This window comes from Eucyclogobius newberryi, unplaced genomic scaffold (genome assembly GCF_026437365.1).
Source record: "Eucyclogobius newberryi isolate DKJ021-1_F unplaced genomic scaffold, fEucNew1.0.hap1 SCAF_9, whole genome shotgun sequence".
NCBI lineage: Eukaryota > Metazoa > Chordata > Actinopteri > Gobiiformes > Gobiidae > Eucyclogobius > Eucyclogobius newberryi.
In genome coordinates, this window is record NW_027316532.1 from 39,466,697 (window position 1) to 39,478,327 (window position 11,631).

The window sequence follows — 11,631 nt, forward strand, 5'->3', positions numbered from 1 at the left end:
TCTACTTTCTTTTCACTCAATGTAAATATGTGTCATCCAAAATTGATCGAGTAAAACATTTATTATCTGCGTTTTCAAATGAAGATGAGGTTAAATAATGTATGGCATGTACTTGTATTACTGGAGTGTCCTGGTCTTTTAGCATCACGTTTCATCTCATCCTAAATGATCCACATTAAAGTCTTCATGTCGGGACACGTTCCCGTCCAGCTTGAATTATGGCCTTTTCAGACTAAAGACTTGGCTGTGAACTGATGTGAGCTTTAAGTGGTGCTAATTTATTCCCCCAAAGCATTAACATGTGAACAAGGACTTTAGTGCTGACGGAGAGTCCGAAGGCTTTGTGTGTCTTTCCTGTGCAGACTAGACTCCTCTAAAGAAGAAGTCTATGTTCTATTAAGGATCCATGGTTCATTTGTGATCGAGCTGACGACACCTGTGAATATCTACAATATATTTATCTACACCATCTACACCATCTACACCATCTACACCATCTACACCATCTACACCATCTACACCATCTACACCATCTACACCATCTACACCACACAACTGAAGGCAGTGCATTTATAACAGTAGCAATTTCTGGGTTTTGGTTTAAATATTTAGTTGTTTTTTGGAAGGTTTTAATCTTAAGGAAATAAACAACACTAAAACAGACTTTGCTTTTGTAGCTGTTTCAAAATGTCTCGATTTTAACTTTGAGCAGTTTTTATTTCTTTCTTCTTGACTAAAGTACAGTTATAGTAGCAAATCCTGTCCAGAATCACATAAGTTAAATGTATGTTCTAGTCAGCCAAAAAATAAATAATAACCTTAATTCGAAATTCATATGTTCGGATGTGTCATAAAGTTCAGTGTTTGCATAATCACAAAACACCCGACATATTCATATCTAAATGATGCCTTTTTGCAATCGTGAATATTTGCATCGGTCAATCTGTTTTAAAATGAATAGTCGTTTAAAAGTAAAGAATTATCTCCGTCTCCAAAGAGTTAAACCTGAAACTGGAGGAAAAAGTGATTATTTCTTCCTCTGCGTGGACTTGTGGGACTGAAGTATGCATGTCTGCCCTGCCAACCAAACACTGCAGACTCTCGCACAGGAACGTGTGCCATGTCACGCCGACCCATATTACCCACAATGCATCACAGCGTATTATTCCATTGAGCTGAAGATGACAGCCCACGGTGCAGGGATGTGTAATTAAAAGCTTTGTCTCTGCTTTTAGGTCGGCCGACAGACTGAGGGAGCAGCAGCCTGTCGAGCTGGAGCCCAACGCGGCACCGCCCACACGTCCCGGGACAGCGTCTACCAGAGGTGGTCCCACTGTAAGCAGCCATAAACCCACTGCCTTCTCCCACAACCTCCAAGACCCCAGACAAGACGACGGAGGATTCCAACCGAGGAGTGCGGGCCAAGACATAACTTCTTCTAATACTTGTGATATCGCGGGTCATCCTAGCCCGTCCTCTCCGCCCGCCCCGCTCCTAAAAACAGAGCGTGAGCCGGGAAAGGGACTCGTGGACAAAGGACAAGGGGCAGAGCAGCAGCAGCAGCAGCAGCCGGTCCCAGCATTGTCCCACACAGGGTCAGACAATATGGAGACACATCGATCCCCTTCTCCACAGTTTTCCCCACAGAAGCTCAGTGACAAACCCCCCGTTTCTCTGCACGAAGACTCCAACTGCAACAGGTAAGAAGACGAACGCCTGCAATGCATTTCATTCTATTCATGTTGTACAAAGGAGTGTATTGTACAATCCACCGCCACATCAGTGCAGTTCTTCTATCGCTAAGACGTTTGTTGATTCAGGACTAATTGATGTCATCTGTGCTGGCGCGTGACTGTAGAGTTTGATATTTAAGGCTGGCACAAAGTCAGAGGCTTGGAAAAGAGCAGCCGGCTGCAATGACGGGGGAAATTGATGTTTTGAATGAGCAAAAATAGGAAAGTGATGTTTGGGGTTTTCCTTTTGGCATCAGGTCTGGAGCATTTTGGAAAGTGGTAATTGAGTCTCTAGTTCAGTTTTGAATTCTGGTGATGGGAGTTTGAAAATATTGTCATAGATGTGGGCAATATTGAAATTTAGACAATATCATGAATGTAGTTTTGAAGATATGCAACATTTGAATATTGACTATATTGTTTGGAGTAAAATGCTACAAAAAGAGCTAATTAGAAATAAAAATGAAAGGTTTTGCTGTAAACTTTTAAATAATGGTGCGTGACGGTGAAATTCTTACACTTTTGGGATTCATTTTACAAACATTTCACATTTGTCTGATTATGTAAACCTTCAAACTCATCCATTTGAAGAACAGATTTGCTCAAATCCGAGATATCAGAGTCATTTGTCTCTTTATATTCTTCTTTTAGATTCGAGCACGTGGTGGAAGCCCAAAATCCAGCAGTGAAGAAAGTTCCCATTCGGATCGTCCACTCTGAAGGAGCCGCCGAGAAGGAGAACTGTCCTTTTTTGAGACAACCCGACCCCGTCCCGACAGAGGGACAAACTGTGGCCCGACTCGGCAGCCTCAACGCCGGAGGGCAGGACTCTGTGTTTTGTGCTTTCACTCGGCAGAAAGAGCAGGACTACTTTCCTCAGAAAGACACTATAAGAGACCACAATATGAACTCTGACGAGCAGGTTAATAACAATCACCGCTCTGCAGAGGAGCAGAAGAGGGCCGAGTTGGCGAGGGACATCATGGGCAAAGACAAGACCCTGGCCGAGATCCTGGACCAGAGCCGGATGAAGACCACCATGGACTTGATGGAGGGAATCTTCCCTGAAGGAGAGCAGCTCATCGAGGGCTCTCACCAGCGGCGTAAAGGTTCAGTGAAACAAGCCGCGCCCCGACCACAGGAGAACAGGTGAGTCTGCTGCCTTTTGAACATTTATGTGCTCCGCTGTCAGGCTGGAGGAAAACTGAAACTAAAACATTTTCTGTCAACTTTGCTGTTGCAGAGTCAGTGGCAATGTAAAAATAAGTGTATGTAATAAGTAGTAGGTAGTATTGTAGTAATAAATAGGTTATTTTTAAGATTGGCCCAAATTATCATAAATTATGACAAATGTCATATGGTCAAGGCCTGAAATTTATCTCACATAAATTAGCTTTGTTGTTGTTGTTGTTGTTGTTGTTTTATGGCGGTTGGCATCCAAGTGTTGCATTACCGCCAGACTTTATTCCTCAGACTCTGTCGTAGTCCTTAAAAGTACTCCCATAAATTAGCTTTAGTACTTTCAAAATGGCATTATTCATTCACTTCACACCTGCTGGTGGTGAGCTGCTACTGCAGCCACAGCCACGGTGTATTCTGAGGACGTTTTCACCACTCAAAAGATTTAATATTCTGTTTTAAATGGTTAAAACGCAGTGGCTAATTCCTCCTCATTTTGAAACCCATGGATATTTGATATGTGGAATGAATGTTGAAAGTGCTCGTGTCAATAACCTTTAGTCTCTAACAGTCGGTTTAATCCTCATTTGTACAAGAGTTTGTTCCATTGTAGAAAATATTCAGTTTTATCATTAAGACTTGTTCCAGATTGAGAATGACTCCAGATGTCTACAACAGTTCATTTATACTTTACTATTACTATACTAATTACATCCTCTATTTTATGTAATTACAGGGAAAAAGAAGACAAGATGGCAGCTGTTACCATGGTGACCAGTGCCACTTACTACAGCACTTCTGCTCCTAAAGCCGAGCTGCTCATCAAGATGAAGGACATGCCAGAGGAAGAGGAGGACTCTGAGGAGGAGCTGGACCTGGACCTGGCCAGTAAAAAGGTAATGACAATTCACTTTAGAGTCTTCAGGCTCTGGAGGAAGTCACTGGTCACTGTCCAGCGTGAACACGCCTCCAGCTGCAGTCACTGGTCACTGTCCAGCGTGAACACGCCTCCAGCTGCAGTCACTGGTCACTGTCCAGCGTGAACACGCCTCCAGCTGCAGTCACTGGTCACTGTCCAGCGTGGACACGCCTCCAGCTGCAGTCACTGTCCAGCGTGAACACGCCTCCAGCTGCAGTCACTGGTCACTGTCCAGCGTGGACACGCCTCCAGCTGCAGTCACTGGTCACTGTCCAGCGTGAACACGCCTCCAGCTGCAGTCACTGGTCACTGTCCAGCGTGAACACGCCTCCAGCTGCAGTCACTGGTCACTGTCCAGCGTGGACACGCCTCCAGCTGCAGTCACTGTCCAGCGTGAACACGCCTCCAGCTGCAGTCACTGGTCACTGTCCAGCGTGGACACGCCTCCAGCTGCAGTCACTGGTCACTGTCCAGCGTGGACACGCCTCCAGCTGCAGTCACTGTCCAGCGTGAACACGCCTCCAGCTGCAGTCACTGGTCACTGTCCAGCGTGAACACGCCTCCAGCTGCAGTCACTGTCCAGCGTGGACACGCCTCCAGCTGCAGCAGGACAGGCTCTGGTCAAAGATTCATTGATTTCTGCTGAGACTAGACACAATATTTTTTAACAATATCATTGTTATAAATGTTTATGTTTAGGATTTAATTACAATTGAATTGAACACATTATTATATTGTGCAGTTTTATGGGGACGTTTGCATTGAAACACTGAAGGGAAATGGACCTGCTCAGTGCTGACCTCAGTGACCAGGTCCAACATGTTAAACGGGTTAAAACTTCATCAAAGACACTTGAAACTTCAAATAAAAAACTCTTCACATAAAACAATCAGATTGTCTTTACTTAATGTTTTATAGATTATATTATTATATAATTATATTATAGACATTTCATTAGCTCATTAACTTTAGCTGTGAGAAACGCTGCTGTGGGCTTCGAGTTAGAGCTCATCATGATCACAGTTTGAGGAAGTCTAATATCATCTTGTATGTTTTGCAGCAAGAGCTTATCGACAGCTTGACTAAGAAGCTGCAGGTCTTACGTGAGGCGCGGGAGAGTCTCCAGGAGGACATTCTGGACAATAATGCTCTGGGAGAGGAGGTGGAGGTGCAGGTGCAGCAGGTCTGTAAGCCCAACGAGCTCGATAAGTTCAGGATGTTTGTGGGAGACTTGGACAAAGTGGTGTCTCTGCTGCTGTCTCTGTCTGGACGACTGGCCCGAGTGGAGAACGCCCTCAACAGTCTGGAGGAGGACACTACACCAGAGGAGAGGGTAAGGAGAATGTACCATCATTAAAGCAACAAGTCGAGTGTCACTGCTTGTATAGAAATGTACTTATGGCCCCTAAAAACATTGACTCTTTACTGTTTTGCCTTGATTAAACTTTAGTCCTCCCAGATAATTATGCAACTGTCATTTTGAAATGGCGCGTGTTATTCATGTTAATATGATTAACCATTATCAAACAAATCCACTCTCCCGACACTGACAGTCATTGTTTCTATCTCCAGCGCACTTTAACTGAGAAGAGGAAACTGCTGATCCGGCAGCACGAGGACGCCAAGGAGCTGAAGGAGAACCTGGACCGGAGGGAGCGACTTGTGTACGACATTCTGGCCAACTACCTTCAGGAGGACACTCTCACGGACTATGAGCACTTTGTCAAAATGAAGTCAGCGCTGATCATTGAACAGCGCAAACTCGAAGACAAGATCAAACTGGGAGAGGAGCAGCTCAAGTGTCTGCTGGACAGCCTGCCCATCGAGCAGAGGCTCTCCCTGTGAACAAAAAGGACTCGTTTATTTTTGAGTTGCAAAACCGCCTCGTGTCTCTTTCTAGTGGACATGTCTTTGGTTGTGTCTTCAGTTTCTCATTTAAGGCGACAGATCTATGTCAACAAGAGACCGACTTTAATTTCACGTTATCTGAGTGATTTGCAGTACATTGTGTCCACCAGGGGGAGACATGGAGTAATGTATTGTATTGTATCGTGGTCTTCTCTAATACTGTGTTTAAAAGATACGTCTTCTGACATTTTTTACACATTTCAGTTCCTGTTTCCAACGATACGCCGCTTGCAATGGCTTGAGTTTCTGAAGTATTCCAGTTCATTTTCTCATCTGTTGTTAAAGATGCACCATGTCACTTTTCTGAGGGAGGGTCCACCATCTGCTCGTCTCCATGGAGATGTTATTTATGTGTCTAGAATCATCCACATCCCATTAAACTATCTCGCTCTGTATTCATAAGTTACAAGACGGATAAATAAGAGCAACGCCTGTAATGCTAGAGTTCTACTGTAAGTTTAACATCGCCATGGAGACCAGTCTGTGGAAAATGTCATACTGCACCTTTAAAAGAGAGACTGAAGAACTGAGTTTATTTGTTGAATATGTCCAGAAGAGGCAGAATAATCACTTGATCAGATCAAGTTCATCTTTGTCCAGACAAAGTATCAACAATTCATGAGTCAATTTTTATTTCTCTGTTTTTTCTTATCAAATTGTGACAAAGATTATCTGTTACTTTAAAATGAACTGTCATAAAAAACACTTGGAGCCACATCCTATTATAAAAGATGTTATAAGCCTCAATGAACCACTACAATTTGTCTTTTACTTAACCACCGTTTTTGCTTTGTTTTTATTATTTTAATGTTGTTTTTTTAGTAATTTATTGTAGCTTTTTGAATCCGCGCAGGAGAGGACAGTATTTTCTTTAACTGATTTTGCCATTTCAGTTTTTAGTAGTATTTATCAAGATTTAAGTCCACATTGTTACAAAACTATCTATAACATTCGACCGTATATTTCAGTCAATGGAATGAACATTTGTCTAATGAACATTTGTCATTTATCTAAAAAAAGAACCGTGGCCTTTTTTACTAAACGATTGTGCCCTAAAGAAAATGCTCAATACTTTTGCAATAATAAACCTTGGAGACGGGAGGAATGTGCAGCTTTCATGTTGTTTTGAAGAGCACTTGTTCCACTCGGCGCTTCACAGAAGTGTCTCAGTTCAGAGGCTGGAACGCCTCATGTTTGGCCTTTTATCCACCACTGCACGGCGTCTTTTCACTTTGCATCACAGACAAATGAGAAACCAGCTGAGAATTTAAACCATGTGTTTTGTTGTGTCATGTTTTCCACAGAGTCAATGCATAGATTTGTTTTAAGAACGATACTAACTGTACAATAAATCACATACTCCAACATGACTTCAGCTTCTCAAAGTCATTTCCTCATAATATAAGACTTATATATAAGACTCTGGACTCTGCAATAACGGGACATGATCATGAAAATTTAACAAAACTCCAGATGTTTTTTGAGGGGAATTTAGCACAAATGATTCAATTGGACTAATAAATATCCATCCATCCATCCATCCATCTTCTGCCGCTTTATCCGGGGCCGGGTCGCGGGGGCAGCAGTCTGAGCAGGGACTCCCAGACTTCCTTCTCCCCAGACACTTCCTCTAACTCCTCCGGGGGGATCCCGAGGCGTTCCCAGGCCAGCCGAGAGACATAGTCTCTCCAGCGTGTCCTGGGTCTTCCCCGGGGCCTCTTCCCGGTGGGACATGCCTGAAACACCTCCCAAGGGAGGCGCCCAGGAGGCATCCGGAACAGATGCCCGAGCCACCTCAGCTGGCTCCTCTCGACGTGGAGGAGCAGCAGCTCTACTCCGAGCTCCCCCCGTGTGGCCGAGCTCCTCACCTTATCTCTAAGGGAGCGCCCAGTCACCCGGCGGAGGAAACTCATTTCGACCGCTTGTATCCGCGATCTTGTTCTTTCGGTCACTACCCAAAGCTCATGACCATAGGTGAGGTCAGAACGTAGACCGACCGGTAAATAGAGAGCTTTGCCTTTCGGCTCAGCTCCCTCTTTACCACAACGGTCCGATGCAGCGACTGCATCACTGCAGCCGCTGCACCGATCCGCCTGTCGATCTCACGCTCCATCCTTCCCTCACTCGTGAACAAGACCCCGAGATACTTGAACTCCTCCACTTGGGGCAAGGACTCCCCACCCACCTGGAGAGGACAAGCCACCTTTTTCCGGTCGAGAACCATGGCCTCGGATTTGGAGGTGCTGATTCTCATCCCAGCCGCTTCACACTCGGCTGCAAACCGTCCCAGTGCAGCTGCAGGTCCGGGTTTGATGGAGCCATCAGGACAACATCGTCTGCAAACAGCAGAGATGAGATCCTGTGGTCCCCGAACCGGACGCCCTCCGACCCCTGACCACACCCTCCGACCCCTGACTGCGCCTAGAAATTCTGTCCATAATAACAATGAACAGAACCGGTGACAAAGGGCAGCCCTGAGGAGTCCAACATGCACTGGGAACAGGTCTGACTTACTGCCGGCAATGCGAACACAGCTCCTGCTCCGGTCAGACAGGGACCGGACAGCCCTGAGCAAAGGGCCCCGGACCCCGTACTCCCGGAGCACCCCCCAAAGGACACCCCGAGGGACACGGTCGAAAGCCTTCTCCAGATCCACAAAGCACATGTGGACTGGTTGGGCAAACTCCCATGAACCCTCGAGCACCCGATGGAGGGTATAGAGCTGGTCCAGTGTTCCACGACCGGGACGAAAACCACTCTGCTCCTCCTGAATCCGAGGTTCGACTATCGGTCGGATTCTCCTCTCCAGTACCTTGGAATAGACCTTACCCGGGAGGCTGAGGAGTGTGATCCCTCTGTAGTTGGAACACACCCTCCGGTCCCCCTTCTTGAACAGAGGGACCACCACCCCGGTCTGCCAGTCCAGAGGCGCGGTCCCTGAACGCCACGCGATGTTGCAGAGACGTGTCAACCAAGACAGTCCTACAACATCCAGATACTTTAGGTACTCAGGGCGGATCTCATCCACCCCCGGAGCCACTGAGGAGTTTGCCAACAACCTCAGTGACTTCAGCTTGGGTGATGGATGAGCCAGCCTCCGAGTCCCCGGTCTCTACTTCCTCTTCGGAAGACGTGACTGAGGGATTAAGGAGATCCTCAAAGTATTCCTTCCACCGTCCGACGACATCCCCAGTCGAGGTCAGCAGGCCTCCACCCGCACCGTAAACGGTGTTGGTGAGGCACTGCATCCCCCTCCTGAGTTTTGCCAGAATTTCTTTGGTGCCGACCGATAGTCCTCCTCCATGGCCTCCCCGAACTCCTCCCAGGCCCGGGTTTTTGCCTCTGCGACAGCACGAGCCGCGGCTCGCTTGGCCTGCCGATACCCGTCGATGACCTCCGGAGACCTACAAGCCAGAGTGGCCTGATAGGCCTCCTTCTTCAGTCTGACGGCATCCCTTACTTCCGGTGTCCACCACCGGGTTCGGGGGTTGCCGCCACGACAGGCACCGGAGACCTTGCGACCACAGCTCCGAGCAGCCGCATCAACAATGGAGGCGGAGAACATGGTCCACTCGGACTCAATGTCCCCAGCCTCCCCCGGGACATGGGAGAAGCTCTCCCGGAGGTGCGAGTTGAATACCCTACTGACAGAGGGCTCCACTAGACGTTCCCAACAGACCCTCACAATGCGCTTTGGTCTGCCAAGTCTGTCCGGCTTCCTCCTCCGCCAGCGGATCCAACTCACCACCAGGTGGTGATCGGTTGACAACTCTGCCCCTCTCTTCACCCGAGTGTCCAAGACACGCGGCCGGAGGTCTGATGACACGACAACAAAGTCGATCATTGACCTCCGGCCTAGGGTGTCCTGGTGCCATGTGCACTGATGGACACCCTTGTGCTTGAACATGGTGTTCGTTATGGACAATCCGTGGCACAGAAGTCCAATAACTGAACACCGCTCGGGTTCAGATCGGGGAAGCCGTTCTTCCCGATCACCCCTCTCCAGGTGTCACTGTCATTGCCCACGTGGGCGTTGAGGTCCCCCAGTAGAACAACGGAGTCCCCGGTCGGTGCACTGTCCAGTACTCCTCCCAAGGACTCCAAGAAGGCCGGGTACTCTGCACTGCTGTTCGGCCTGTAGGCCGCCACAACAGTGAGAGACCTATCCCCCACCCGAAGGCGGAGGGACGCGACCCTCTCGTTCACCGGGGTAAACTCCAACACGTGGCGGCTGAGCTGAGGGGCTATAAGCAAGCCCACACCAGCTCGCCGCCTCTCCCCGCGGGCAATCCCAGAGAAGTGGAGCGTCCAGCCCCTCTCGAGGAGATGGTTCCAGAGCCCAAACTGTGCGTGGAGGTGAGGCCGACTATATCTAGTCGATATCGCTCAACCTCCCGCACAAGCTCAGGCTCTTTCCCCCCCAGCGAGGTGACATTCCATGTCCCCAGAGTTAGTCTCTGTGTCTGGAGATCTGGTCGCCGAGGCCCCTGCCGTCGACTGCCGCCCAGATCTCTCTACACCTGCGGGTGGTGGACCCACGGGAGGGTGGCCCCACGTCGCTCTTTCGGGCTGTGCCCGGCCGGGCCCCGTGGGGTAAGACTCGGCCACCAGGCGCTCGCCATGGAGCACCCATCCCAGGCCTGGCTCCAGGATGGGGCCCCGGTGACGCCGATCCGGGCGACGTAAACTGCCTTGTTCGTGTTGTCATCATAGAGGGCTTCTGAACCGATCTTTGTCTGACCCGTCACCTAGGACCTGTTTGCCTTGGGAGACCCGACCAGGGGCATGAAGCCCCGACAACATAGCTCCCGGGATCATTCGGGCGCTCAAACCCCTCCACCACGTTAAGGTGTCGGTTCAAGGAGAGGACTAATAAATATGTGACTTAATAATACATTGGTCTTACTTGACTTATGGACTTGTGTGTATCAGATATTACACCAGTTTGAAACTAGTTTGTCTGGATATGAATAAATCAAGACATTGTAGTGATTGACACCAGAGTAAGACACACTTCAGCATTTCTACTTTTAATAATAACTGATTATTATTTGACATAAAACGGTAGTAAATCACTGACTCCTGGACCATCCCTGATCTACTTAGGAAACATAACATTTGCTTTTATAACTTTATAAATGTGCATATAACTCGTTACATTAGCCTTGACAGTGAATTGCAGCAGCTGAATAAAGTCTATCTTTAGGTAACAATATAACAGGTGTGTGTTTTACAGCTGCTGCAGGTTTAAACGGACAATCATTAACCACATTCACATGTTTGGTGTGGAGTGACTGTAGCAGCTGCCAAGAGCGTCAAAGAACTTCTGTCTTCTCAAACTGTCGTACATTATCGACCAAACGGGAGGTTTTTATCATCAATCCTTGTCTTTCTTTACCTGGCGAAGATGACAAATGGAGTGGTGCTCATAATGCGCTGTCAAAGAGTGGATAAGGTAAGATGTGTGATGTGAATAAACTAGTTTGCCTTTGGATTACATTCATTTATAATCATTTGGTGCAATTGACTTTCCTTTGATGGATTCAGTTGTAAATGATTCTCAATATGTGCATTTCTTTGGCTCAATATGGCAAATGGATTAGTAAATAAACAGGTCGAAGAATTCATTTTTCTTAGATAATACCTTTGGAAAAAATGCTACGTAGACGGCTAAGTTCATGTGTTTTGAATGAAATGAAAGACTTTAAGTGATGCAAATTTGCTCTGATTTGTGGTAACAGTTGTGCAAATTTTGTACCCTAGAAACCAGTAGGGGGAGTCAAGAGTCTCAACATTAGATAGATGCTAGCAGAATGCTCTGGGGACTTTTGCATTTAAAACGTGATTAAACCGGATGATCTAGTGACACATTTTGTTCTTGCTTCCAGGTGT

At 47.3% G+C, this 11,631-nt stretch overlaps 1 protein-coding gene across 1 annotated transcript in view; it reads left to right on the plus strand.

Annotated features, from left to right (window-relative positions):
* The window catches only part of shroom2a (shroom family member 2a), a 41,967-nt gene extending 35,236 nt beyond the window's left edge, over nucleotides 1-6,731 (plus strand). Inside the window, exons 9-13 of the mRNA XM_072438097.1 lie at nucleotides 1,236-1,700; nucleotides 2,385-2,882; nucleotides 3,649-3,808; nucleotides 4,892-5,164; nucleotides 5,404-6,731. Of these exons, the coding sequence (XP_072294198.1) occupies nucleotides 1,236-1,700; nucleotides 2,385-2,882; nucleotides 3,649-3,808; nucleotides 4,892-5,164; nucleotides 5,404-5,676 (1,669 nt within the window). The 3' untranslated portion in view covers nucleotides 5,677-6,731. The remainder of the gene's footprint in view (nucleotides 1-1,235; nucleotides 1,701-2,384; nucleotides 2,883-3,648; nucleotides 3,809-4,891; nucleotides 5,165-5,403) is intronic.
* The last annotated feature ends 4,900 nt before the right edge of the window (nucleotides 6,732-11,631 follow it).